The sequence below is a fragment of the Capsella rubella genome, unplaced genomic scaffold (genome assembly GCF_000375325.1).
Source record: "Capsella rubella cultivar Monte Gargano unplaced genomic scaffold, Caprub1_0 scaffold_7, whole genome shotgun sequence".
In the NCBI taxonomy this organism is placed as follows: domain Eukaryota; kingdom Viridiplantae; phylum Streptophyta; class Magnoliopsida; order Brassicales; family Brassicaceae; genus Capsella; species Capsella rubella.
The window spans coordinates 10,447,829-10,474,259 of record NW_006238917.1 but is presented as its reverse complement, the minus strand read 5'-3'; the positions used below and the strand labels follow the sequence as shown (position 1 = coordinate 10,474,259).

The 26,431-nt window shown below is 34.6% G+C and overlaps 6 protein-coding genes across 9 annotated transcripts; 2 read left to right on the top strand and 4 right to left on the bottom strand.

Moving 5' to 3' along the window:
• Nucleotides 1-203: 203 nt before the first annotated feature.
• Nucleotides 204-2,939, bottom strand: LOC17879102 (protein TIFY 4B). 3 transcript variants are annotated; one of them, XM_023778227.1, is made up of 9 exons: nt 2,676-2,939; nt 2,459-2,598; nt 2,181-2,356; nt 1,674-1,764; nt 1,507-1,594; nt 1,107-1,166; nt 847-910; nt 591-778; nt 204-503 (listed from the first exon to the last, which is right to left on the bottom strand). In XM_023778227.1, exons 1-9 carry the CDS (start codon nt 2,794-2,796, stop codon nt 493-495), a joined length of 939 nt encoding a protein of 312 aa, XP_023633995.1. In that variant the 5' UTR covers nt 2,797-2,939; the 3' UTR covers nt 204-492. The 3 variants fall into 3 exon arrangements, with proteins under 3 accessions (XP_023633995.1, XP_006284163.1, XP_023633996.1); XM_006284101.2 differs by having other exon boundaries at nt 204-500; XM_023778228.1 differs by having other exon boundaries at nt 591-775.
• Nucleotides 2,940-3,337: 398 nt separating this feature from the next.
• On the bottom strand, nt 3,338-5,227 carry LOC17877990 (1,2-dihydroxy-3-keto-5-methylthiopentene dioxygenase 2). The gene is made up of 7 exons (XM_006284519.2): nt 5,123-5,227; nt 4,662-4,773; nt 4,485-4,579; nt 4,148-4,262; nt 3,931-4,055; nt 3,782-3,852; nt 3,338-3,667 (listed from the first exon to the last, which is right to left on the bottom strand). The coding sequence occupies exons 1-7, from the start codon at nt 5,138-5,140 to the stop codon at nt 3,625-3,627; spliced, it is 579 nt and encodes a 192-aa protein (XP_006284581.1). The 5' UTR covers nt 5,141-5,227; the 3' UTR covers nt 3,338-3,624.
• A 158-nt stretch (nt 5,228-5,385) lies between these two features.
• LOC17878338 (protein TIFY 4B) lies at nt 5,386-8,495 on the bottom strand. Of its 2 annotated transcripts, none has more exons than XM_023778225.1 (9): nt 8,205-8,495; nt 7,880-8,019; nt 7,597-7,769; nt 7,011-7,101; nt 6,823-6,919; nt 6,438-6,497; nt 6,149-6,212; nt 5,860-6,050; nt 5,386-5,778 (listed from the first exon to the last, which is right to left on the bottom strand). In XM_023778225.1, the coding sequence occupies exons 1-9, from the start codon at nt 8,320-8,322 to the stop codon at nt 5,771-5,773; spliced, it is 942 nt and encodes a 313-aa protein (XP_023633993.1). In that variant the 5' UTR covers nt 8,323-8,495; the 3' UTR covers nt 5,386-5,770. The 2 variants fall into 2 exon arrangements, with proteins under 2 accessions (XP_023633993.1, XP_023633994.1); XM_023778226.1 differs by having other exon boundaries at nt 7,011-7,098.
• Nucleotides 8,496-13,129: 4,634 nt separating this feature from the next.
• Nucleotides 13,130-14,120, top strand: LOC17880811 (EPIDERMAL PATTERNING FACTOR-like protein 4). Its single transcript, XM_006284740.2, has 2 exons — nt 13,130-13,421; nt 13,741-14,120. The coding sequence occupies exons 1-2, from the start codon at nt 13,325-13,327 to the stop codon at nt 13,971-13,973; spliced, it is 330 nt and encodes a 109-aa protein (XP_006284802.1). The 5' UTR covers nt 13,130-13,324; the 3' UTR covers nt 13,974-14,120.
• A 6,038-nt stretch (nt 14,121-20,158) lies between these two features.
• Nucleotides 20,159-22,066, top strand: LOC17879408 (protein LIFEGUARD 1). Its single transcript, XM_006286043.2, has 5 exons — nt 20,159-20,327; nt 20,409-20,671; nt 20,974-21,087; nt 21,419-21,576; nt 21,657-22,066. The coding sequence occupies exons 2-5, from the start codon at nt 20,419-20,421 to the stop codon at nt 21,858-21,860; spliced, it is 729 nt and encodes a 242-aa protein (XP_006286105.1). The 5' UTR covers nt 20,159-20,327; nt 20,409-20,418; the 3' UTR covers nt 21,861-22,066.
• Nucleotides 22,067-22,174: 108 nt separating this feature from the next.
• Nucleotides 22,175-26,084, bottom strand: LOC17879295 (VAN3-binding protein). The gene is made up of 7 exons (XM_006283607.2): nt 25,637-26,084; nt 25,154-25,264; nt 24,149-24,593; nt 23,643-23,885; nt 23,507-23,556; nt 23,089-23,146; nt 22,175-22,663 (listed from the first exon to the last, which is right to left on the bottom strand). The coding sequence occupies exons 1-7, from the start codon at nt 25,943-25,945 to the stop codon at nt 22,455-22,457; spliced, it is 1,425 nt and encodes a 474-aa protein (XP_006283669.1). The 5' UTR covers nt 25,946-26,084; the 3' UTR covers nt 22,175-22,454.
• Nucleotides 26,085-26,431: the final 347 nt, after the last annotated feature.

The window sequence follows — 26,431 nt, the reverse complement described above, 5'->3', positions numbered from 1 at the left end:
TATTTATTCCGAAACTACATGTAAAGTGTGTCTCGTATGGATGTTATAAAATTGGATTACCTCATTCTTTAACCTTTGATGGTAAAGTCAACTTTGACACTTAAAAAAGTTAAGTGATAATATAGTGACAATTAGTGGTTTGGAAATGGTCAAAAAGAAGTGAAGGCTTTGGTTATCAAGTAGTTAGAAGACAGTTTGGCGAAAAGTGTCTCTCGTTAAAAAGTGTCATATTAAGACAGCATTTACACATTACAAACAAGTTCTTGCCTCTTGCCAAATCTCTCTGACTATATCTTCCTCAAAAAAGAATCAGAAACAAGAACTTACCACTAACCTACTTAGCTACACAACAAAACTATAGACCAAAAAAATTATGGGTGCGACCCGGATACCCAAACAAGCCGATCTGAAGATTAAAGTCTCTTCATATATTGAGCTTCCAACACCTTTTCACCGGTAATAGTAATAGCATCTCCACGTGTTGGCAACTTGTTAAATATCTGCTGGAACCCAACCAATGAGAGAGTTTTTGAGTGTAATCATCCAAAACTATTGGATCTAACTAAGCTATACGATTGTCTTCTTATTACCTTCACTGTTTAGATCAACTGATAGATTGGGACTTTTTCTTTGGTTTTCAGGTGACTCGCTCTGCAGTGAAGATCTTGTGTGGCCAAGGTTTTGTGAGTATGCAGCATTCATTCGTGGCTGACGATTTAGAAACATTTCCAAGCTCGAGGACGCAACTCCTGGAGACTTTTTGGCTTTAAGGAATCTTCTGCACATAAAGAAAACATATCAGTTTTTCGCGGTTTTTGAATTTTAAGCGTTAAGTATATAACGCACCTGTCCTTCCGCTTTTCACGATATCTTTGCAACGACATCTTCCTGTTTGCCTGACCTTCCATATCTTAATAATAATGACCCAAAACAACATAAAAACAAAGGTTAAATCAACTATCTTCAAAGCATATAACAGGCCAACAAGCAAGTCAAGCTTATCCACCTCCAAGTTAACAATAAAAGCATAGCATTGCACAGGTGAAAGTAGTGTCAATCAAGTTTTACTCTTAGAAATCAGAATCATTTAGAAATATGAACACTACCAAAATCACGAGAAGAATTCACCCTCTCAAGGCCAATTTGGGGAAGTTCCACCATCTTCTCTGCAATAAGAATTCAAAATTTCAGTTTATCTATTGACTAGTCCAAACTCAATTCAGAAGAAAGAAAGTAAAATCACTATCACAAAAAGGTGAAATGCATAATCACAAGCTAGTATAGCATTTAGAGATGTTTCTCTGGTCAATAACCATGCTTCCATTCAGATTTGACAAAACAAAAGCTGTGTTCGGCGACTAAAGAAAACTAAACAAGATGTACTGCATCAGAAAAGCTGGTCCATTAACTTTTCCAGTTTGATGATATACAAAACAAAATGATTTCAAGTTTGAATCATCTATCTATCAACTGAAAAGGAAGTCAGACACTTTCGCAAAAGCTTACCTTTACTCATGGGCATACAACTAGAAGAAAAGATACCATTTGCAGGCAAGTCAACTGGATTTGCTGCAAAGTGCATGATTGACTGGGCCTGTAAACCAATATACAGGTTGAATGGTCAAAACATTGCCATCAAAATTTCTATTTTCAGGCTAGACAGAATAATGTACCTTCTCAGATGGTACTCCATCATACACATTCACTTTCCCACTATAGAATATCGTCATTTGCCCAACCAGCGCATTAGTTTCAGCTGGGCTTCTGATGCCACATCACAGAGAACTTGTTTAAACACCATTGGAGTGGTTAATTCACTTATATAACACCATTATGATAGCAAAACTTCTATTAAGCTTTCGAAGATGGACTACCACACACAAACAAAACTCAGTAACTGAAAACTTTCTGTTAACAAGGCATGTGATCATTCCAAGTCCATCATTCCCATTGGACAGAACCAAGAAGAAATGGAGAACACTAACTTTAGTATACAAAGAAAGCCACAATGAACTCACATAGGACTGGTTGAAAAGATGTGAATCTAACCCTAAATACTGTCAGACTCAATCCACCATCAAAGGCATGAACCATATAGTTTCTATCTCTAAGAAAGTGATATCAAATTACTTTTTAAGATCACACACATAACACACTGATTCAAGAACGAAAATATAAACCTGAGGGAGACAGTCTTGTTGGTATCTTTCTCAGCTGGATAATGAGCAGAACCACCGGAAAACTCAGCTGATCTTGGAGAATCCCTTCTATGGCAGGGACCATCATCTTCCTGAAATGGAGGAATCCGGCCACAAGCTTCGAGCTCGTTGCTTAGCTCAGTCGACGTTGTTGTGACCTAAGGATCCACAAGTACACAGAGCAACAATTTCCCTAAAATTCAGCACCAAATTAAGTAATATAGAAGAAGCAAAATATCAAAATTAGAACAGAAGCTCACACGAGGCGGAATTGGCGGCTGAGAAACGAGGATCTTGCGGAGGATACCGGCGCCGGAATCGTCGCCGGGCTCAAAGAGAGCTTTAAGTGATAAAACTTGCTGGATCGCCTGAGATTTGTTCCACGAAGGCCTGCGCATTCCTGTTCCGTACACGTGTCAGTCAGAGAGCTTACAAAATTCCGACAAGGTACAAGGAAGAAGAAGAAGGAAGAAAGACCTTTCTCTTTGAGGAATTTGCGGCAGTCTTCGCGAGTGAGCTGAGAAATGTCATCTTCAGTGAGTAGCTTAAGAGGCTTCGCAAGTATAGACTTCGCCGTTGACACTCCTACATCCTCCATCTCCTCCTTCACCGGAGTTCCGACGAGTGAGCAGTGGCGTTTCAGTAATTATTGGAAGGGTTTGGGGGCAAAATTAGGAAGAATGAGAAAGAGAGAGAGACATGAAAAAGAGAGAGAGAGTGAAGGTCGAATAGTATTCTATGGGCTTAGAATTTGGGGGAATGGTTTCTGGAGCAGGGGAGCTCCCTAGACTGCCACGTATGATTTGTCTCTCTTTTTATTTTTATTTTTTTTATATAAACCTAATCATGGCTGCTAATTATATATATACACTTCTTTTTTAATCCGATCTTTTTGGTCTTTCGACAAGAAAACAAGGAGAATAAGATGTAATTACTACTCTGCAATGTGATGATTGATTTGTACTAAGAAAAAACCAAAAGAAATTGGAAAACAGAGGAAATAGAAATAGACTGAGAGATATGTTACTTATACTTCTACTTCACAATTCACACAGTTTGTTTCCTTACTATTTCATTATTTACTTCAAATCTGTTACTGTTAGTTTTTGACAAACAACCCAAAACAATACACTTGTGTATAACGAACTCACCATATTTCATACATGCACAAAGAAACTTCTGTTGTTTTTCTTTTATGATCATACTTGGTCTTATCGTAAAACGGATACAAGTAAGATGGTAAAGAGAAACCCATCAAAGAGTGTAATTAAGTTTACAACAACTCAAAGAGCATACCAAAGCCAGTATTCTACACAGGTACACGTATAAATATCCAATAATTGAGAGGAAAGCTCTCTTTATTATATGGGCCTTGTTTATATTATCGACCTTCACTTCAGAAAGCAAGGGAGAGAGAGAGACCTCCCTAAGCGGAGGCGTTGATCACGAAGTTATCGACATATTCTTTCCTGTAAAACATCAGAAGTTCTTGCTTGATCATATTGTATTGGTAACATTAGAGAGAACAAACAAACACAGGGTATGCTTTTGATGAGACAAAAGGGGAAAACAGGACGTTGTACCTTGCAGGAAGATGGTCGTGCGGGCGATTGTATGGTGTCCACACCGGTTCACCCACGAAAAGTCGCATTGCCTGTTTAACAAGATATTTCAGTTTTTGAAGCAAGCAAAAATATATGATAAAATAGACTAAGAGAAGAAAACAATGAACCTTGATATAGTTTTCTGAGTCCACGGTGAAGCGGTGGTATATTCCAGCGGGCAAAACAATCATACCCCCCTTCTTTACCCATACTCTAATCCAAGCTTCGTTGCGATCCCTCACATCAAAGTATCCTTTTCCCAAGTAAAAGTAAAAGAACATTGACGACTATATACGTATATCGATTTTTTTTTTTTCAAGTAAAGTAGCCAATAAAAGTACCTACCACTTCCTGCAACGCAGTAACGGATCTCTTCATCAGTGTGCAAATGTTCTTCGAAAAAGCTCTTTACTTTCTCTTCATAGTTTGGAAGCTTTTCCGCGCATACCTCACAAATGTCCTGGAATTGTTAAACACTTTTCAATCATCAAACCAAGACTTGAAACACATTAAAATGTTTGCAAACCATCAACTGTTTTTCATAAACAGTGTCATTTCAGTTAAGTATTACAATTGAGTAAAAAAGTCTTAGAGAGTTAGAACAAAGACTAGTCAAATGTAAAAATTCAGCATTGAAGTCTAATAATGAGATAGCAAACAAAGATGTAAAAAGTTCACAAACCATGTAAGAGTAACCACGAGTTTCGCGGATCTTTTTCAAATCCTCATCGGTTTCATAGTTATCAGCATCAAGTCTCCAGCTAAGTACTCCCAGCTCTGCACACTCAAACATTACACATGAAATAAAAAACAATAAAAAGCATTACAAAGAGAACAACATTGAATTGAAGACACACACCTGCAAGTTTATCCAGAGATACAAACTCCTTAGGATCCTTGTGGTGAGGAAGTCTTTGATCCTCCTCGCTATCATCCATATACCATGCCTGTATCACTTCTTCTCTTAGATCCTGTAAAAGCACAAACACACACAAAGAGATCATTTTTGGTATGCTAAGCAAAGAAAACACATCCAAATGGGAAAAAAAACATGTTCAGGCATTACAAAATCTGTAAACATGTTCAGGGCATTACAAAATCAGAGTTTTAACTATGATATAACATCAAAATTGAGAGAAATTATCATCGATTTCAAAATCCGAGATGATGATTCGAAAATCGCCGAAACGAATCAAATCACAAACCCGAACCTAACTGAAAACAATCGGCGATTGATGATTGCGTCGCAGATAACTAGAAACTATCGATGATTCTCATAATCAAATCAGAAGCAGAGGAGAAGAATATCAAAAACCATACCTTCACCGCTTCACCCATCGTCTTCTCCGTTAGGCCTTATTCCTCTCCGTCTTCAAAACCACGCGATGATTTTGATGATACTCAAATGATTCTTTTTTCAAAACATAAAAACTAATAATAATCAAATCAAAAACAAATCTTTAAGTGAAATGACTAAAATACCCCTAATTATCGGTCAGCCACAGAGATGCTTTTCCCGATCATCATTATAGAAAAAACAAACTATGTACTTTAGATAGCAAAATTGTTGCAAATCTCACATGTCTTGAGAATAAACAAATTAATTATCTCATCACAAAGAAGTTGTCTTTTTGATTAGAACCTCAAGATTTGGTATCATCATCAATAAGGTCTCTCATTATAAAGACAGCATTTACATTACATAATACAAACCGCCACATCCTCTCTTGTCCCTAACCTACTCAAAACTACAGACCAAAAAAGATGGGATACAAGCCGTAAAACAAAACTAGACACTGATTCAGCTCAAATCTTTTTAAGCCCTGTTTCTTCCACAATGAACGAGAACATTCATTGTTTTTGCTTTTTGTACTTCGTGGCAAATTGACAAAAGAACAGCTACTGTTCTTTCATGTATTGAGCTTTACAGCTCGCCTTGTGACCCGGAATCTCACCCTTCAGGTTTTGTTACAGATCTAGAAAACAAGCGTCAAGAATTGGTCAGGCGAAACCATTGGGAACCATTTAAACGAATGTTTTTCAGTGATTATTCATACCTTCACTGTTTAGATCGCTGTTTAGATCAACTGAGAGATTTGAACTTTTTGTCTGGTTCTCAGGTGACTCGCAGAGCCCTGCGCCGCTAAGGTTTTGTGAATATGCAGCATTCATCCGTGGCTGACGATTCAGAAACATGTCCAAGCTAGATGATGCAACTCCTGGAGCCTTTTTGGTTTTGGAGAATCTTCTGCTCAGAAATAAATGTTAATTATTATTCAGCGATTTTGGAATAAGCGCAAGTGTGTACACAACATTATTGCAACAACGGCTGTTCCTTTAACGCACCTGTCTTTCCGCTTATCAAGGTATCTTTGCAATGACACTTTTCTGTTCGCTTGACCCTCCACATCTTCAAAAAGACCAACAACACCAGAAGGGTTGTTAAATTAAGAGAATTTCCAAGTCATATATATCACACAGGCCAAGCAAGGAAGTTTATCTGACTTAAATAAAGACTATTAGCGTTGCATTTAGAGGTGAAGCGGTAGACAAAATTTCCTTCTCAGATGTTTTAAGTATCATTTATATATCAGGTTTCAATATCTTTATAAGGTAATATGAGCACTGTTTGTACCAGAATCACGAGAAGCAGTGGCCTTTTCAAGGCCATATTGGGGAAGATCCACCATCTTCTCTGCAAAATCAGATCAGAATTTCAGATGCTTTTGAACAAGATTGATCATCTGAAATCAAAATCACAAAAATGGTACAAAAGCATCTGCATATATTTAACACAAGCTAGTATGGGTAGAAACACCATGCAGCATTTAGAGATGGTGCTTCAGTTATTTAACCATGCATCCTTTCACAGTTAAAAATCTACTCTATCTGTATGAAAAGCTTGAGATAAAGCTCAATTCACATTTTGCAGTTAGATCATTCAAAACAAAATCATTTAAAGTGTGAAATCAGCTATCCATTAACTGAAAAGCAGATTAGACATTTTAGCAAAAGCTTACCTTTACTCATGGGCTTCGAAATCATTCTACTAGAGGCAAAAATACCATTTTCAGGAAAATCAATTGGATTAGCTGCAAAGTGCATGATTGACCGCGCCTGCAGACCAATGTACAGGATGCATCATCAAAAAACATGCCATCAAAGTTGATTTCTTTTCAGGCTGGACAGAATAATGCTGTTCATTTACCTTTTCAGGTGGTACTCCATCATATACTTTCACTTTTCCACTATAGAATATCGTCATTTGTCCAACCAGCGGACTTGTTTCAGCTGGACTTCTGATGCAACATTAGAGAAAAGTGTTTAAAACAACTTGTTTGAACAACACTGAACAGTAATTCGTCTATCGAGCATCAAACACATAATGGCAGCGACCTTCCACTTAAACTCTTGTTACTAAAAAGAAATCATTACAGAATTCACAAATCATATTGACCAATGGGGTAAGTAATTTTGTTGACTAGCAATGATCACATCAAGGCATACCAATCCTTATTGACATAGTCCTTTCACCAAAATAAATAACAAGAGTAGAACAGAACCAAGAAGATCTGGAAACACCAACTGCAGGATAAATAAAGCATCTTTCTGACTCTTTTAACCTAATTACTGTCTGACCAATCCACCATCAAAGACATGATCCATATAGAAACTTTCTATTCCTAAGAATAAAATATCAAACCAAATACTTCCTCACATCACAAATTGATTATAGCTATACTCTCAAGTGATTAAACAACATTCAAAGAGTATTATAGACTAAAAATGTAAACCTGGGGGAAACTGTCTTTAAGCTATCTTTCTCAGCTACAAACTGAGCAGAACCACCGGAAAACTCAGCTGATCTTGGAGAATCCCTTCTATGGCAAGGACCTTCATCTTCTTGAAAAGGATTCCTACCACAAGCTTCGAGCTCGCTACTTGGCTCAATCGAAGTTGATGTAACCTGTACTCACACAAGCACACAGAGCAACAATTTCCCCCAAATCAGAACCAACCAAAAACACTTAAAGAGTTCTAATTAGCTTCTTATGTGCGAAGTCTAAAAAAGCTAACCGGAGGCGGAATTGACGGCTGAGAAACGAGGATCTTACGGAGGATTCCGGCGCCGGAATCGTCGCCAGGCTCAAAGAGAGCTTTAAGGGATAAAACTTGCTGGATCGCCTGAGATTTGTTCCATGAAGGCCTGCGCATTCCTGTTTCGACACGTGTCAGCCGCCATTCTCAAGCAAAAAAGAAAGAAAAAAAAAACCTCCGAGAGAATAGAGAAATTCAAAAATTGACTACGGAAGCAAAAAAAATCAGAGACCAAAGATCCTCCCCGGAGAATACAATAAGACCGGAGGAAGGAGACGAAGAAGAAGGAAGGAGTGAAAAAGACCTTTCTCTTTGAGGAATTTGCGACAATCTTCGCGAGTGAGCTGAGAAATGTCCTCTTCAGTCAACAGTTTCAGAGGCTTCGCAAGTATAGACTTCGCCGGAGATACTCCAACATCCATCTCCTCCTCTATCTCAGATTCCGGCCTAACGGCCTCACCGGATCCCCCACGGCGAGAGAGCAGTGGCGTTTTCGTAATAATCGGAGGGCTTTAAGGGTAAAATCAGAATCGCGAGCGAGAGAGAAAAGAGAGAGAAAAGAGAAAAAGAGAAAAAGAGAAAAAGAGAGAAAGAGTGAAGAAGTTAAGTCTCTCCTATGGGCTTTCAATTTTAGGGGAATGGTTTTTTTTTTTTTTTTTGGAGCAGGAAGCTCCCTAGACTGCCACGTAAGCATCCTACTACTGCTTAATCATACTTTGATAAGTATCTCAATTATTATTATTTTGAGTGAAAAATCTTGTGGTGATTATTTTTATTTAAAAGCTAAACAGTTTATGTTAATTTAAACAATAATATAGCATGAGAAACAAAGAAAAAAAAATGATTTTAAAAAAGAAGTAGAGTATATTTTTTGTTTATTAGTAAGTGGGATGTCAATTTGCATGTGACATTGGTGGATTAGTAACTAATTAATTATTTCTATAAATGGATAAGAGTTATTCTAAAAATAGAAAAAATTATCTTTTGTTTTTTTTGTTTGTATACTACTTTTAGTCTAGATGGATGGAGAATCATCAATTTGTTTTGGTCGATTATGTCTTTTTTAACAATGGAATATCTATTTTTTCTTACGATTTTATTTTGTTTGGTTTACTTCATTTTATACAGTTGTTAAATTAGTGGAAGATGATCAAGTAACAACTACGTCTTCAACATAAATTCGAATAAAATTTTATTCTGCTTATATATAGTCTAAATAATTGTTAAATAATACAAAATTTATGTTTTTCAAATTTTTATGTTTCTACTCAATGATGAGATTTGATTGCGACACGTGATTAAGGTTCCAAATGGTAACTGCGTTTTTCATTGCGGGAGAAGTACAGTGCGGTTCAAATAGTAACGAAAATATATAGATATATATGTATATGCATATATTTTGACACTATTACAACACTGTTGCGGTGCGATTTTATAGTGCGGTATGGTTACCATTCGGAACCTAAAGGAGTTAATCGTATAAGTAACCTCGCAGCCTGGTTTGTATCAGCTTGGCTCCCTAACCAATGAGATCACTTGTATCAGCCTTCCAGCATTGGGAGTTTGGGACACTTTCATCAATCTACATCTGTGGTGACAATTGTTCTAACCTTCAAAGCATACACACAACATAAATGTTTATTTTAAAAATCACTGGTAAACACCAATGAAATAAACAAATCTATTATTGGTAAATCTATTTTGAGGCTTCACATTTCTTATGAAGGTACGTAGATCATTTACAGAAACGTATCACCACATAAATAAAAATTGAAGACTAGTCATTTTCGGAAGTGAATACCAAAAAAAATAAAAACGATTGAAAAATACATGAGAGTGATAAATTGACAAGACGAAGATGGAGACATATAAATTTCACATGAGTCTGACCTATTACTACTAGATGAATATGAAATTTCGAACAATGATCCGTAATCTTTTTGGACACGCAAGAGAGACTAGAACGTGTAAACTTTTTATAACATCAAAAGTCGAACTTAATTGTGACTTTGGAGTACTTCACTCTCTTTTAAAGTTATAATGTACAAACAAGTATATAAGTGACATTGTAAATATAGTAATCAAGACTCGATATTGGACCAGGTAACACTGTTACAATACCCCTCTCTAATTCTATCTAGCCCGTTGAATCAACGACAATATAGAAACCAATCTTTTCAGTATACTCAACATAAAGAACGGTTTAGAATTGCGAGTAGTGGAAGAGATAAGTTAAAGAGAAGAGAGGGAAACAAATCAAAAAAAAAAAAAGAAAAGAACAGAAACAGAGTGGAAATAGGAAGAGTCGTTATCGAAGAAATGGATCCAAGTTGGTACCATGGCTTTAATCTCTCTCTCAAGGATATGCATCTGCCATTTCTATATCAGCAACACCACACTCACCACCAAAAACCCTACTCTATTATCTTTTATTTAAAACGTTTTAAAATAAAATACATATTGTTGATCTTTGTATGCTGTAATTATAAAATAAAAACAAAAGTATAAAACACAATATTGTAAATTTGTAATTATACTAACTGTAAGTTTATCATATTGGGTTGTAATCAACAATGAACTACATAAGAGGTTTTGGGATATAACATACAACATAAGACCAACATTATTGGTGGGATCGTAACAAGTATCTTAAGCTAAGATTTGTTAAGATCCTATATTATTTAAGATCAGATCTTAACAAATCTTAGCTTAAAATACTTGTTAAGATCCCACCATTAATGTTGGTCTAAGTAAAACTCCTAGCTAAATTTTAGTCGGATTACTAGTTTAGTAATAAGTTATAACCATATATAGCTAGGTTTATTCATTAAAGAAGATGATCAGAACACAAAAGCTCTTGTGTAATGTCCTTGTAAACGTATTGATTACAATCTTGTGAGAGACTAACTTGACCTAGTTCACCATTTTGTTGTTGAACTCGTAAATTTCTATGTAAATTTTTTGTCGACCGATTAACTTATTCTTTCATTTTTGTTAGAATTAAATATGAAGTTTTTTTCTTTGAAATTATTGGTAATGTCAAAAAAAAAAGGCTTATCATAGCTTAGCTATCTATCATAGAAAAACAAACAAAGTTATATATTATGGATATTAATATAGTTTTGTAAGTGGTAAAGATTTTCATATGGATATGAACAGCTACATATTCGAGTACAATTCAATGAATATGGAACTACTATACATTTTTTTGGTTTAAGAAAAAGAAAGATGAATAGTGATTGAAGAACCGTACAGGTTATGTTTGTGCAGGGGAGAGGGGTCGCGAGTGCGTGGGTCGGGTACAGAGGATGAGTCAGTGAGTCAGGACTTGTTTCCTTCCTCCCTTTGTAGGGACGACACTCACACTCAAACTTCACCATCCTTTAATGGGCCTCATCTTATCTTCTCCTAGGCCCATTTACATCTTTTCAGTCTTTTTCTTGGGCCTCTTTTTCTGTTTTATGGTTTCTTCCGATGTGAAGTATCCTGATGGTGACTATAAATCGAACGACCACAAAACAACCCAACCGTATCGTATATACATACATACACTTGTCTTTTGTAGACAAATCTTTTATGTTTAGATATAGATTGTCTCAAATCTTTTTTTGCTAAGTATTGTCTCAAATTTTGTGTGGCATTGTAACGTTTTAGATATCGATTGTCTCAAAATAAGTGTTATAAGTCCAATCAAAAGCATAAAACAATCTCTCATGATCAACCATTAAAAGAAATAAACCAGCAACAACAACAACAACAACAACAACAACCCATGTTCCACGTACTGACATACACATACACATACACAACATAGTCAAAGATTTATTCAATAATTTGGACTTTGTGTCACACAAAAAAAAAAAAAAAAATTTACAACCATACAAATCACTTTTAATATTTTGGTTGCCTACTTTTTTGACAAAACATATAGATTGATCCGTATTTCTTTTATATTAGTGTATTAGTTTTCTACACAAACATATATATCTATATATATATATATATATTGATTTGTATTGTTATAAATTAGTGTATAGGTTTCTTTTTACCTTTGTAAGAAGGATTATCAAAACTAGCTAGTAGTAAGATTAGTAACTAGAACCTATAATAGAATATATATATATATATATATATATATATATAGATTTTAAAGATAAAATTCATTTCGCATTATACAAAATGATCATATATAACTCCGTATTCGTGTGCATGCGATCATGCCAGAAGAGTCAAGACCCCTACACGAAATGACAAAACAAAATAGGAGAAACGTGACACCAAAATATATTCGAAAAGCTGAAAGAAACTAAAGAAAAATAAATGAGAGATTCATGCATATCTATCATGCTGTGGGAAAAAAATGAAATTAATAGTTGTAAAAAATATATATAGGGTAGGACTGAAACCTAAAAAGAAAAAGAAACATCAAAAGGTTGCCAAAATAAAAAAGAAACATGAAAAGAAAACCTGACCAAAAATTTCCATAAATCCCAACCTATACACTCCTGAGCCCCCCACTCATTAGTGTTGCTCTCAACTATTTAATTACTTGTCATAATATTATATAGTCATTTAAGAACATTCATATTTTGTTTTCATTTTATTTTTGAAGTGAACACTTTCACTTGTAGTTTTGGCTTTTAAAATTTTTGTCTTGTAATTCTAGTTTGTGCTTTTTTATGTATACTTAGTTACCATGAATAATTCTTTCGTCCGTCAGTTTAGTTTCTCTTGTTTGGACTTTAGACTTTTGAGAAATCTTTATTTTTTGTCTGCTTAAATTGTACTTTCTCTATTTCAAAAAAATTGATGTTTTAATTTTTCACACATATTAAGACAAAGTTAGGTATTTGCTTACAAAAAAAATTTACAATTACTTTTTAGTAGAAAGAAAAAATATAAACTACTAAATAACTGCCGTGTGTTGAAAAACATAAAATAAAGATTTTAATCTACAACATCAATCTTTAAAACATCATACTATGTGAAACAAATAGAGTATTTTTTTTGGGTATCCTTCCAAGTATTATCAATAATATTAGATGAAAAAAAAAGAAGTGAACACTCTCACTAAAGTGTTATTGAAGATATATATATAAGGAAAGAGAAAATACAGTCAAATTAGAAAAACAAAAAGAAAAAAAAAGACAATAGCAGTTTGAATTTAATATTTGGATTCCAAAATCTAAACTCATGAGTCTATTATTTTACTGTTCACAGTCACCCACACACACACACTCTCTCTATCTAAGCTTCTTTTGACTTAAGACCAAAATGAATAACCCCAAACCCCAAACACACTCAAAACATAAACCCAAAAGAGATCTCTCTCTCACTCAGAAAAATAAAACCACAATTTCAACACCACAACAACACTTGTCTCTCTTGCTGCTAACGTGCGCACTCTCGCCGGTATCTTGACTAATGGGAGCTCTCCGCCGCCGACGCCGTCGCTTTCTTTTAGCTGTACTCACCGCATTGGCCCTCCTTCACCTCTTCTCCGCCTCCTCAGTCTCCGTCGGTAAGAACCCAATGAAAGATAACTTTGCTATATTCTCTAAGTTCTTGATCTTCTTGATTCTGATTTTCTAAGGTGATTTCTTACTAAATTTTGCTTTATTTTGTTTTGAAAATATATGTTTTTGAGGTATATATGTTTCTTTTTATTTGCTATATATTCTAAGTTCTTGATTTTCTTGATTTTGATTTTCTAAGGTGATTTTCCTGACTTTCTTGATTTTCTTGATTTTGATTTTCTAAGGTAATGGTTAAATGTTTTTTAATGTCTGTAAATGGTGAGTGGGTTAACTTAACTCGGTGTTTTATCAAATGTTTACCAGATGGTAGATGGATTGGTCAGAGAACCGGGTCGGGTTTACCGGGTGGGTTCATAGAGGATAACAAGCGGTTTGGAGGACCGGGTTCATCACCACCAACGTGTAGATCCAAGTGTGGGAGATGTCAGCCGTGTAAACCGGTTCACGTACCGATTCAACCAGGTTTGAGTATGCCTTTGGAGTATTACCCTGAAGCTTGGCGGTGCAAGTGTAACAACAAGCTCTTCATGCCCTAAATATTACTAATAAGTTTGATCAAATTAAATTACTACTTTAAAACAATTGAGAAGAAGCGTTTTTTAAAATTCTTTTTGTTTTGTTCTTTCTTCTTTATTCCTCATTTCTTGTGCTTTTCTGATTAGTTATTGTAATGAAAAATCTTATAGTAATGTTGTTAATATTATATATATATAAATTTGGGTCATGTGAAGAAATTGAGGACTTTGGGAAAAAGCAAAAAACTTTGGGGGTTGGGTGGTGATATTACCGAGAAAGAGAGAGTGTGAGAGATGAGAAAGAGTACTCCATTCATTTTACTCTATAATGACACTTGCTTCTTTGTTGAACCAATTAGTATTGCAGATGTCTAATTTGGGTAGTGTGTTTCTTGTCTTCTCTTTTGTAAGAACAAAAAAACTTGAAACTATTTTATATGTAGTTAGTGTAGAACTTGTGAGAAGATAAAATTGTTACGGAAAACGGGGAAAATCAACCCAAATTATTTCCCGAAGGTATTTTTATACCCAAACTCGCTTACTCTGAATTTTATAACCCAAACCAGCTTTCAATTCAAATAACCAACCTGAACTATATCAAATTTTGTCGATTTCAACCTGGACGTTAACAGTATCCCTGCCCATCTTGAAGATTTGGATAATCAAGCTTAAGCTTCTGTAAAACTGTTACACACATGGTTTGTAATTAGTAACATGCATTGGCAAAGGTTTTAGACATGTATAAATAGTGAAATAGCTGAATATTCTTATGATAAAGTAATAGAAAAAAGTTTCCCAAAATAAAACATTAGTTAAATAATTATGAATTTTATCAAAAAATTATTTACTCCTACTAATTTGGTGATGTTAGGGGTATTTTTTTGATATATCTATAATGAATATCTAGCAAAATTACCTCGGAAAAAAAAAACTTGAAATTTTAATACATGTTTTGAATGGTAAAATTAACATTGTACAATGTGGAATATATAGAAATCAACCATCCATTAAAAAAAATGATTTAAAAAACATTTGTTGAAATTATTTTGGATTGTTCACTTAATCAAATTGTTCCCTTTTCAATATTTTTGAAACTAGTAAAGTACCTTGGATGAAATTATTTGACAAAAATCTGCCAAAAACAAATGTGTGATGATGGATTTAATAGTTTTTTGTGTTTCCCATATAGTGTTTATCAGTAAAATTAAGTGATTTGCCTCATATTTTCAAGCAAAACCCCTATTAACAAAACAAATACTACTACTACTACTACTACTTACTAAGGTACTTTTACTAATTTGTCAGCTTATGCATGTTTGTTTGGACCCTCATAGGTTTTGTCCCCTTGACAGCTAAGCTAATGTTAGATTTTCATTATTACTCTTTGATGATAATTTCTTTTTATTAATAAGTTTTATCTTTTACATATACTATAATCATGATTAATATTTTTATATCGTACTTGCACGTGTAAGTCTTACAGCAGGACCATAATTTTAAAAAATAAAAGTGATAAAAAAATAAAAATATTATTATTGGAAACGAATGTGAAAAAGTGGTAAAAGCATTTATGGTTTGGAGTTTTTCCCAATTTCACTACAAAGCCGCATATGTACTCGTGTCGTACTGCATACTCTGTTCCCTTTAATTCATATATCATCTGAATTTATAACTCCTTTCTCTCTTTTACCAATACTACTATGTTATCTTTTTCCTAGTTAGTGAGATAATGTACCAATTTGACTCTACGTTTTTTTATTTTAGTATTTGGAAATAGCATCGACTTGGTCTCGACTCTCGTTTCGTGTTATATATCGGGGGTCGAAACGAGAGCTAGACCAAGACCTTTGGTCCTGGTTCATATAGAAGTTTGTAAATTTGTGTAGATGGATGGCATAAAGGTGATTGAGTATAATGAGCTTTGAAAATAAATTGGAAACACGTAAACACTAACTTCTAACCACTGTCCTATTGGTCGTGGTGTGGGACATTGTACTCGACTCAAAACGTTGACTAAATAATAATAATAATAATAGTAACAACTAGCCTGCGTGCATGGTGTTGTATATATCAAAACGAACATCTTTCAAGAATCAAGATTTTACAATTTTTCACTCTTTTTTCTTTAATGTAATTTAGATTCTGTAATAGTAACTCTGGGGCTTCGGTGTGAAGTCTTCCGGTTTTATTGGTGCTTCCGACGTTCTCAGTTTCTATAAGAAAGTTTGGTAGGAGTCTCTTTTGCTTTTGCACAATTTTATGGTTTGGATTGTAATTTATCCGCAAAGTATGTTTGTTTTTTAGAATTTTGTTTAGATGTTGTTTTAATTTGTTTTCCCGTTCTTTGGGCTATGTTTCTCTTTTTTGGACTAATGTCTCCGGAAATATTTCTAAATCCATCGGCATATGTATTTCAACTTGTATCTTTCTCTGGGTTTTAATAAAATTTCAGACGACAAAAAAATTATTTCTGTAATAGTAACATAAAGTAGTATAATACTCCATCTTAAAAATCTGTATTGGACATGGTCTAAGTGAAGTGTCTATAACACTTTCTTAAGCAAAGATTTTAAGTGCGATGATTTGGTTATTTACGTACGGACGTTGCTGAGTAGTTTCATCAAACAAAAGAACAAAAACGAATGCATATTTAACGTGAAGAGAAGAAAAGCAAAGTAATGAGTGTGTTTATACGAAACTGTAAAATAATGTCAAAAGGGGTCAGGAGAAAGGAAAAATAAAAGCAATAATCAAAAAGAGTGTTTTTTTACAGAGATGAGACTGATGTGATGGGTTTGGTTGGGTTGGTGGTGGACTGTACAGACATATATAGCTTCCACTTTTCTCGTAAAAATTATTTTTTCACTTCTCTCTTTTTGAAGAAGAAAAACTTTGTTTTGTCCATTCTCCGAGGAAAATCTTGTATATTGTTCATACTAAAAATGCTTTCGTTTAAGCATATACCTAATTTGCTTTTTGGTTCTAATAGTAAGTTGATGACGTTGATTTGTAGCATATATTAAAGACGATATGATATTTAACTTTTCCTTTGGTTACCAATTGAATAATCAGGATGGACAAGCAATAATCAGTATTTAGGTACAAAACATTATGCAATCTGCATTGTTTTAGATATATTGGAGAATGTTTTAAAATCAAAATCAAAAACTGAACCACAAATACGATTTAGACATGTTGTTTTCAAAGTAGACAACATCCAAAATTTAAAACTATATAAACTACAGCAGATAAACGAAATTTTTTTTAAATAACGAGTTCTCACACAATCTGAAGCCACTTGGACTGATGGATGATCGATCAATGCAGCAATGCCAACAGTTTTTGATAACCATTTCTGCAAACGTTGCAAAAGAATTAGTGCGGTGTTTTGGTGCGAAAAAGCCCTGAAGAAAGACGTCCCTTAGAGCATCATCAATACTAGCATCTTAAGCATATCTTAGGTAAATTAGACATTTAAATTAAATCAAAATGTTAATTAAAATATAAGATACCGTATTTTATATAAGATACAAAAGAAAGTTTAAGAGGCTGTGACGTGGCAGTTTCTAAATGGGTGTTGAAATAAATCATGTTTAAATTAATTGTGTTTTATGTTATTTATGCAATAAATTGTAACTTATATATGTTTTAAAAATTTTATTTTGCAATAATTATTAAGTGTTTAATAATTAAAATTGTTAATTTTTTTTTGATTAATATTTTTTTTCTAAGATACCAAACTTAAGAATCTACCAATAATCCTACGTAAAAACAGAAAACAAAAATACATATCTTAAACTCTACACTTTTAATATTAATTACTAAATTAATCCTAAGATACACTCATTAAATCCTACCATCGAGGATGGTCTTAGTGTGCAAATTAGTTGTTGATATAAGACATAGTACTTTTGAGTATTTTTATTTGTGTAACAACCACAATTCACACCATGTGTTTTAGTAGATCAAACTAGGTATGTAATGATAAATAAATTCTTAAATTTCTCATTTAATAAATATATAGATCTTCTTTTTTGTTTAGATGTAATGGTTATTCGATATTAAAATATTTGAAACAAGCTTTTTTTTGGTAAATTTAAGAATATTCAAAATTGTTTGGCAATTGGAGTTAGAATCATCTAAATAATAACAGATACTAGTATCATAATATTTTGTTAATAAATGTGTTTGAAAAGTATAGTAGAATTTACTGTATATAAATGAGAAAATTGTAGACTTCACATATTAACCAATAATAATTCTTTTTAATATATAGAAACCACTGTATTTATCTTTTTACTAAAAAATATTTTAGCCAACACGAAAATTTTGAAAAAAAAAAATATTTACTAAGTTTAGCGCCGTCAAACTTAATAGTTTTTTTGATTAAAAACACTAAACTAATAAATAAAATAAACAAGCAAAAAAAAAATGAAATAAACCAACTTTCTTTGATAGACTTATAAAGCCAGACAATTTATTGACATTTTTGTTTATTCCTTTCCCAACTACACAAACTTCACGGTATCTCATATTGAAAAATTAAAATGATACCAATATATTACTTTATGTTGACAATTTGGTTTTTCTTGGTGATTCTTTCGTGGTCAAAGGAGCGACCAAGATCTATCCTAGCAACTAAAGAACAAAGCCAATAAATATTCACGAGAAGCCATAAAAGGAATATAAACGAGAAGCATACAAATACATGTGGATGTCCTTAGTATTGTTAATTAATTTGCTTTCAGGAATCATACATAAGATATCAATGGTAAATAATAAACGAAGAAAAATTAAGTAAATGTGGGTGGCTTTTGAAAGAAAAAAGAAGAGAAAATGAGAAGTGCATTGTCAAATCTATCGCATCAAAGGATACTTTTTTTTCTTTCATATATATGGTTTTAGATAAACATCAGAGAACAGTCCTTGAGTAGGTTCATAGACACCATCCTACACTTGGAAACTTCAATTAATTCTTCTCTACCCCACTTCTTCTTATAAAACTATTCTATCAGTTTCTTCATGCAAACCAATGTGTGTACACAAAGTCCATATCTAGTTGAAACTTTTCTCATGTATAAGATAATAAGAACCCAATGGGCTTTTAGTTTGTTTGTAGTTTAAAGTCTCCCATAAATTTCCAATGAACTTCAAACGGCCACAAATGTTATAGACTCGGACTACTTCTAGTTTTTACTATTGTTGGAGATTGTTCGACTTAGTTGATTACAACATAGTCGAGCTCATAGTTTCCGTTGATGTTAGGTCCGCAAAGTATACTTCTCCCTCGGGTCGTCACTCGCATTCGAGGAAGAGAATAGGTTGTTAGGTCCGCAAAAGTATACTTCTCCCTCGCTCAGGTCGTCACTCGAATTCGGGGAAGAGAATAGGGTACGCAAATTCATAGTTGTATATGTACCTCGTCTAAGTAGTGTAAACAGGATCACAATTTGTTTATTTAATTTGCTTTCTCAATTGAGTCCATTTCCTATTAATTTGAGCTATCTTAATACAATGTATAATCTTAAAGTATACAATTATGAGTCATGATTCATGACTGATGACTCATATTTTGTTTTTTGTCTTCAAGTAGTCAGATTCTTAAACTTTTTACGTACACCATTTAGATATCGGCCTACGAAACACATTTTCTTGACTTTTTGGTTAAGTTTTTGCCTTGATCCACATGTACAAAAGCTATATTAATAAACCAAAAAGCCTTTAGTTTAGTAATTCATATTCAAATACCATTATTAGCTAGCTATAGTGAACTTTCTAAATCTCTTAAAATCATCCATTAACACTTCATCAACTCAACTAGATCGTCATTTGCCATAGCTAGCTAGATATTCTAATTAGTGGTTGTGACAATTACAAAGTTAGGTAACAAGTGTAAATGTCATTAGCATGGGTAGGTATATTCACTAATAACAATGTATTGAATTCACTGAATCAGTATTTAATCTCGTCGAACAAAATATTCAATTCATCATTACCAATATAAGCATCTCTAATCTATAAACAGCACAACAAGCTTTATTATGTACAAGTATCGTGCCCTTTCTATTTTTTGTAGTTACGACAAAGAAAATATATAAACGACGTCAGTCATAAAACCAGCACTTTGCCACGTGGCGTAATATCATTGGATTGTCTAGAGAAGCAAAAGAACAGAGCAGTGACTATGAATCTCACAAAAAACCCATACTTTCCCGGCAATATTGGTTACACAGTCACACTGACACACCCGCGATAAAACGCCGTCCAATGTATTCTACGTGGCGGAACCTAATTGGTTAGTTAGTGTTACTACAGTGACGGAACAGTAACACCAGCGTTACCCTCCCTTTTATGAACTTTCCTGTCACTTTCCTTGTAAGTTTCCTGAGAAAATCTCATAAACCTCACTTACTTGATCTCTCATCTTCTTCTTCTTCAGAGCTTTCGTGATTTCAGAAAACCAAAAATGGCGAAATCTGACATTGAAACTGGTGTTGTTGGTGTTGGTGTTGGTGACGAGCTGTATCCGGGGATGAAAGAAAGCTCGGAGCTTCGTTGGGCTTTCATAAGGAAAGTTTACAGCATCTTGTCTCTTCAGATGATCCTCACCGTCGGAGTCTCCGCCGTGTTCTTCTTCGTCCGTCCGATTCCTGAGTTCATCATCGAGACTACTCCAGGCCACGTCGTCTTTTTCGCCATCCTTCTTCTTCCTTTACTCCGTTACGTCTCCTTTTTTACATAGTTCTCTTTGTTGATCTTTCGATTTCATGCTTTGTTAGGGTTTGTGCTAGTCTTAGGGTTTTGAGTTACTTTACTTGTTCGATTCACACAAAAAAAGCTTAGCTTTTTGCTACTAGATATTGAGTTTCGTTGATCTTGTATAAGCTTTGTTGCTGTGTTGATTCATCACTTGACTGTTACTATTTTTAAACGATTTGGTTTATAGAGAGTGTTGGAGAGTGGAGACGTTTCAGTGATTTGGATTTGATGAGGTTTGTCTTTGATGTGTTTTGTTTTGTAGTGCTGTGGCCTCTGTTGGCTTTTGAGAAGAAGCATCCCATTAACTGCATTGTTCTATCCATCTTCACTCTCTCCATTTCCTTCTCTGTGGGGATTTGCTGCTCTCTTTCCAAAGGTATGTATGGTTACAGTACAGAGATATGGTCTGCTTCTAGTGTTGGATTGTTCTCTGTGGAGATAGTGTTGAATCTAGATCCTTGTTTCAGATGCAGTACTGGTGTGATCTTGACTAGGTAGGTAGTACTATAAAAGTTTGAAACTTTAGTATCTTGATTATTCGGACATGGTAAATTATGAAAAAGAGGAACAGGGCAAATCATGATTCTGTCAAGAAACCAAGTTACATATGTTTCTATAGCTAAAGTTACACCATTTACTGAAAAAGAAACAATGTGATCTGATTGATGGTTAGAATCTAATTTCTACCTAACTCTTGTGAAAAGCAGGGAGGATTGTTATGGAGGCTGCAATTCTCACAGCTGCGATGGTCTTTGGGCTGACGATCTACACCTTCTGGGCAGTAAAGAGAGGCCATGATTTCTCCTTCCTTGGACCATTCCTCTTTGGTGCACTCCTCATTATCTTCGTCTTCACTCTGTTGCAGGTACTTACTAACTCTCCAATCCATTCATAGTTTCAAGAGTCTTTATGTTCTTACAGGCTAACTGATGAAACGAAATGCAGCTATTCCACCCTCTAGGGAAGCTATCGTCGATGATATTCAGCGGATTAGCTTCAATCGTGTTCTGCGGTTACATCATCTATGATACGAACCAGCTGATCAAGAAACTCAACTACGACGAGTATATCCATGCTGCCATTCGTCTCTACCTGGACGTCATCAATCTCTTCCTCAATCTCCTCGGCATCATGAGCAACGGCCAGTGACATGTGGTTCATCTTCTCTAGTGGTGTCCTTAATAGCCTACTAATTGTAGACATAGATTTATCGAATATTAAGAAGACAATATAGATGTATTGTGACTTGTGAGTGTTTATTGCTTAACAATACCAAACATTCTTCACAAGCAGATTAGTATATAACATGTGAGAAAAGATCCTCAATGATATATTTGATTTCTAAGTCTGGTTAATGGATATAATTCAACAGTAATGGGACAAAAAAGAAGAATATTTGATGTTCCCTATAAATATATAAATTGGACCCATTCATATTTTAATATATATATCTATTACTTCCAACTTTGTTTTTTTTTTATACAAAAGAACACAAACAACAACAACAAAAAATTAATAATAATCTAAGAACATAAAAATTACAGATGACCCAACCCCCACTAAGTTTTGTTTACCCCAAATCCTTTCCTTACCCTTTGTGTTGAAATCTTGACTGGTAGGTCCATTTCATCCTATACCCAACCCAAAAAACCATTACCTTAAAAGAACCTCCCTAGATTGACCCCATAAGTTAAAGAAAAAAACCCACACTTAAACCAAGCAGCCATTGAAAGGTTTTATTCACTACATCCTAAACTTCCTCTCAGCAGCAAGAACAAGAAGCCTTGATACACCTTGTGTCCACATTTCATACTCCCTTTGGCTCTTGACCTCGAATTCCACATCGCCTCGCAGAACTGTCTTCAAACCAAAGTATCTCAGATTATCTCCTCCTTCTAGCAAATGTCGTCCAGGCCAGGCAGGGACATTCTTGATTACTTCAAGCACAATGTCTGTAACAAAATTTAGTAAACTATATTAGTGTACAAGAGTCTTCAAGTTCACATTTCAAAAGAAAGACAAAAAAGTAAAAGGTTGAGGGGATTTGATCCTCTAGTTACTTTAGTCACATATACACTTTTGCTTTTTTCCTTTTTTTCGTCTCAAATCCCCAGATACAAAGCAGACCCACATCAAAGTTTTGAGTTCTCTTTACCAGGAGGGTTCACATATAATTGACTCATTGACAGTAGATAGTGACAAAAAGTGTAAAGCTTTCAATATCAAACTAATCCATTAGAAGTATCATTTTTAATGTCTTGGAAGGAATTAGAGAAATCTTCAATCACTCTAATCAGGTTTTAAAAGTGAGTTTTAGGGAAAGAGATGTTAAACACTTAGTTGAATGCAATATAAAAGTAAAGGGATGGTATCTTACTCTTTTTCTTCTTGGTGAAGGTTCCTCCAACATGCCTGCTCTTCATCTTCAACATAACCTACAAGTTCAATAGATCAAAAGAATGAATACAAACTGGTGACATGATTCTCGAAAAGATGCTTAAGCAAAGACAAAAGTGGATCCCATAACTTCATTTTCATCATCATTTTCATAACAGTGCTTTTTCATTTTTAGCTTTAGTTTTTGTTTCTACTTTCTCTTCTTTTCCTGCCGTTTGAAATATCTCTTTTCTCATCTTTTTGTGTGTTTCATATAACAAAGTTCACATCCATGTGAAGTAACTAAAGATTCCCACTGATTCACAAATTATTTGGCTCTCTTTAATCTTTTTCATCAGATCAACGATCATTTCAAAAGTGAACCGAAACTCGAGGCACCATGAGAAACATATCTTTACCTGATTCATTTTGTTGATGTAAACAGATACTATTTTCCAGTGGAGATCACCTGCAAAAGTCACACATCATTTAGATAAAAAGATCAAGAACTAAATATGTAAAGTTTCAATACATAGAAATTGAAATTTTTGTTACCTTTGCGAGTGCGTTTGAGGAGTTCGCAACCTCTAGCGAGCCATTCTCGGCTGCAAGTTCCCAAGAAATTCTCCTGTTGCACAAGTTCGCCACTGTGACTACTGCTTGAGCTTCCATTGCTACCATTAACATTATTGCTGCATCCTCCAGTAGAAGTGAGTCCTTTGTCCATTGGAATCACTGATGCAATGTTCCACACTTCCTTCATTGCCCTTGCCTTCAATGTTTGAACTCCTCTTAGAGCTACACCAAACATACAAATAAATTACTCAACATTAAGATTGATTCCTTCATAAAGTTCCAATTTTGAACCAATCCCTAGATCAATACTATCATTATCTTCATCAAAATCAGAACTTTAGCAATCTCCATCACACCTAAAATCCAATGATTCGATTTCTCCATCAAGTTTCAACTTTTGAGTCAATCAAATCCCTAAATCAATTGCATAAAAATCAAAACTTTATCAAAACCCATAAACAGAGTTTTGAAGTAACTAAACAAACCTGTAGCTGCTCCGGCAGTGAGAGTCATGATATCTCCAGCAGAGCGAACATTAACAGCGGAACTAACAACAGAAGCCAAATACTCTCTCTCAGCTCCCATAACTTCAGCAGCCTCCACACACTGAGCAGCCACAAGGGTAGCAGCAGAAGCAACCGCCATGTCAGTTTTAGCCATCTGCTCATCCTTGCCGCAGCTAGAAGAAGCAGCAGTGGCTGCTGCAATAGCCGCAACAGCAGCAGCCACGCCAGCAACAGAGACAGCAGCATGAATCTGAGCGTTGTGAGCCCGAGTCTCCTCTTTCTTCTTCTCCCTCCGGTCCTTAAGCCAACGTCCCACCGTCTTGGACTGCGTCGCCGTAGCCGTTATAGGTCCCGGAGTAGTCGCCGTTGAACGGAACTGAGAGTTTATATTGTTCAGTGCATTGTTATTTGCCCTGCAAAATTGCTGCATTTCAAGAAAAGAAAACTTAAAAAATCAGAGATTCGCCAAAAATGGATAAACAAAAGAGTGAAGCAAAATCTAAAAAGGGAAAACGGATTTGGAAGAAGAGTGATGAAAAGAAAAAGACAAAATCAAATCAAGTAAAGGAGATTGCTTTAGACCAAAGTGTCACTAAATAATACTAAAAAAAAAAAACAATCTTTGTCAAATTTTGTTAATGGGTTTAAGGAATAAGTTTTGGAATAAACAAATCGAAATTTTAAAATTGAAATGATGAGTAATCATCGGAAACAGTAGTGGGGAGAAAGACATGATCTCTGGGTATGGTTGGATAAAGAGAAAGCTTATAGTGAAGATTCTTTTTTTATTTTTCACTGTCTTTCATTGTACCCAAACAATGTCAGTGACGCAGTAGTAATAATCGAAAACATTTACATAGAGAGAAACACCAAAAAAAAAACACAGAAACCCAGATACATGCTTTAGTCATAACACAACAGAAAGAAAAAAAAACCCAGAATTTGTTTTTGTTTGGTCAAGAAATTTAAGAATTAAGAAGAAACCTTAATGTCGTCGGATTCGGGAGGAGACACAGGAGGACTGTCGGTCAATGAACCGTTGAGTGGACCACTACTGTGTGATAGCCGACCAGATGTTCTTGGTGACACTTCTTGCTGCAAGTAAATATTATAAAAGAAAGTTAAAGAATGAGACAAAAGTAGAATCAAGAAGAGATGATGACAAATCCATGAACTTGTGATTATGTTTATAGGGACCCCAGAAAGCGAGTGTGTAGCTAAAAATCATAACTTTTTTTTTTTGGTTTGTGTTTGATTAATAATTATAATTATTGCGCGTGAATTGAACATATCCTTTCATTAATCACACTAAGAAGAAGAAGAAGATTTATGAATATAATTTGCTAAAAATTGAAACTTTTATTGTATATGAAAGATTTGTCACCATCTTTAGACAAAAAAAGAAGAATACTTTGTTTTGTCCGCAAATGCTCTGTTTGTATCTGAAACAGAGGAAGGTATACTTACAGAGTGAGACAAGATACGATCCATGACCATTTGAGAAGTTTCAGAACAAGCGAAGGAGAAAGGGTTCCCGGAGACAAGTCTGGTGTCTTCTGTCTCGCCGCCGTCGACGTCTGCGGCGGAGATGTGTTCTTCATCTTCTTCTTCGGTTTTGGAGAGGAGAATCTGAGGATTTGGTGGTGTTAAAGCCTTGGAGACTTCGAGAGCAGAGACGCTCCATGACCGAGCTAAGAACTCCATAGGCTCGAGTGGTGTCTCCGGTGGACGGTAAACCGGGTCGGGTCTCCATGTTGAAACCATGGCTTTTTCCATTTTTTAAGAGAGAGAGAGAGAGTGATGAGTGAACAGAGAGAGATAGTGAGAGAGAGTTTTGATGGAAGTGAAAGGTTGTCAATGGGGAGAAGCGATTTATAGAGTGACAAGTGACAACGAAGCTGTATTTTTTTTTTTTTTTGCATCACTCTTCTCTCTGCTTTTTCATCTCTTCCGTTTTTTTTTTTTCTCTTTTGCTTTTTCGTCTTTATTCTCTCTCTTCTCTCCTCAAAAAGAAAATTAGTAAAAATTACCCGTTATAATTACTTTTTAATTAGCAGATTATCTAAATTTATGTATATGTTTTATTCTTTCTTAAACCGGACAACGATTTTTTTCTTCTTCTAATGTTGACCCCAATGGACAAATCCATCGACGGTTTATTCCGTTCTATGTTTACGGTAGACAATAAATCGTTGCGGACCAATTCTATTTGTGTGTAAAACCAGTTTAAAATTGGTCCGCGACGATTTTCTTTCTATTTTT

Coding starts and splice junctions, on each gene's coding strand:
- LOC17878338 (XM_023778225.1), bottom strand. CDS start 8,322: ATGGATGTTGGAGTATCTCCGGCGAAGTCTATACTTGCGAAGCCTCTG. Junction 6,920..7,010: donor ATGGAGTACCACCTGAAAAG/GTAAATGAACAG, acceptor ATTGGTCTGCAG/GCGCGGTCAATCATGCACTT. Junction 6,498..6,822: donor TTCGAAGCCCATGAGTAAAG/GTAAGCTTTTGC, acceptor CTGATTTTGCAG/AGAAGATGGTGGATCTTCCC.
- LOC17877990 (XM_006284519.2), bottom strand. Junction 4,580..4,661: donor ATCTCTGGATAAACTTGCAG/GTGTGTGTCTTC, acceptor TTGAGTGTGCAG/AGCTGGGAGTACTTAGCTGG. Junction 3,853..3,930: donor ACTCAGAAAACTATATCAAG/GTTCATTGTTTT, acceptor CTTGTTAAACAG/GCAATGCGACTTTTCGTGGG.
- LOC17879408 (XM_006286043.2), top strand. CDS start 20,419: ATGGCGAAATCTGACATTGAAACTGGTGTTGTTGGTGTTGGTGTTGGT. Junction 20,672..20,973: donor CCTTCTTCTTCCTTTACTCC/GTTACGTCTCCT, acceptor TTTGTTTTGTAG/TGCTGTGGCCTCTGTTGGCT. Junction 21,088..21,418: donor TTGCTGCTCTCTTTCCAAAG/GTATGTATGGTT, acceptor TGTGAAAAGCAG/GGAGGATTGTTATGGAGGCT.
- LOC17879102 (XM_023778227.1), bottom strand. CDS start 2,796: ATGGAGGATGTAGGAGTGTCAACGGCGAAGTCTATACTTGCGAAGCCT. Junction 2,599..2,675: donor CAAATTCCTCAAAGAGAAAG/GTCTTTCTTCCT, acceptor TGTACGGAACAG/GAATGCGCAGGCCTTCGTGG. Junction 1,595..1,673: donor ATGGAGTACCATCTGAGAAG/GTACATTATTCT, acceptor ATTGGTTTACAG/GCCCAGTCAATCATGCACTT.
- LOC17879295 (XM_006283607.2), bottom strand. CDS start 25,945: ATGGAAAAAGCCATGGTTTCAACATGGAGACCCGACCCGGTTTACCGT. Junction 24,594..25,153: donor CCGAATCCGACGACATTAAG/GTTTCTTCTTAA, acceptor CTTGAAATGCAG/CAATTTTGCAGGGCAAATAA. Junction 23,886..24,148: donor CACTGCCGGAGCAGCTACAG/GTTTGTTTAGTT, acceptor TGTTTGGTGTAG/CTCTAAGAGGAGTTCAAACA.
- LOC17880811 (XM_006284740.2), top strand. CDS start 13,325: ATGGGAGCTCTCCGCCGCCGACGCCGTCGCTTTCTTTTAGCTGTACTC. Junction 13,422..13,740: donor CGCCTCCTCAGTCTCCGTCG/GTAAGAACCCAA, acceptor AATGTTTACCAG/ATGGTAGATGGATTGGTCAG.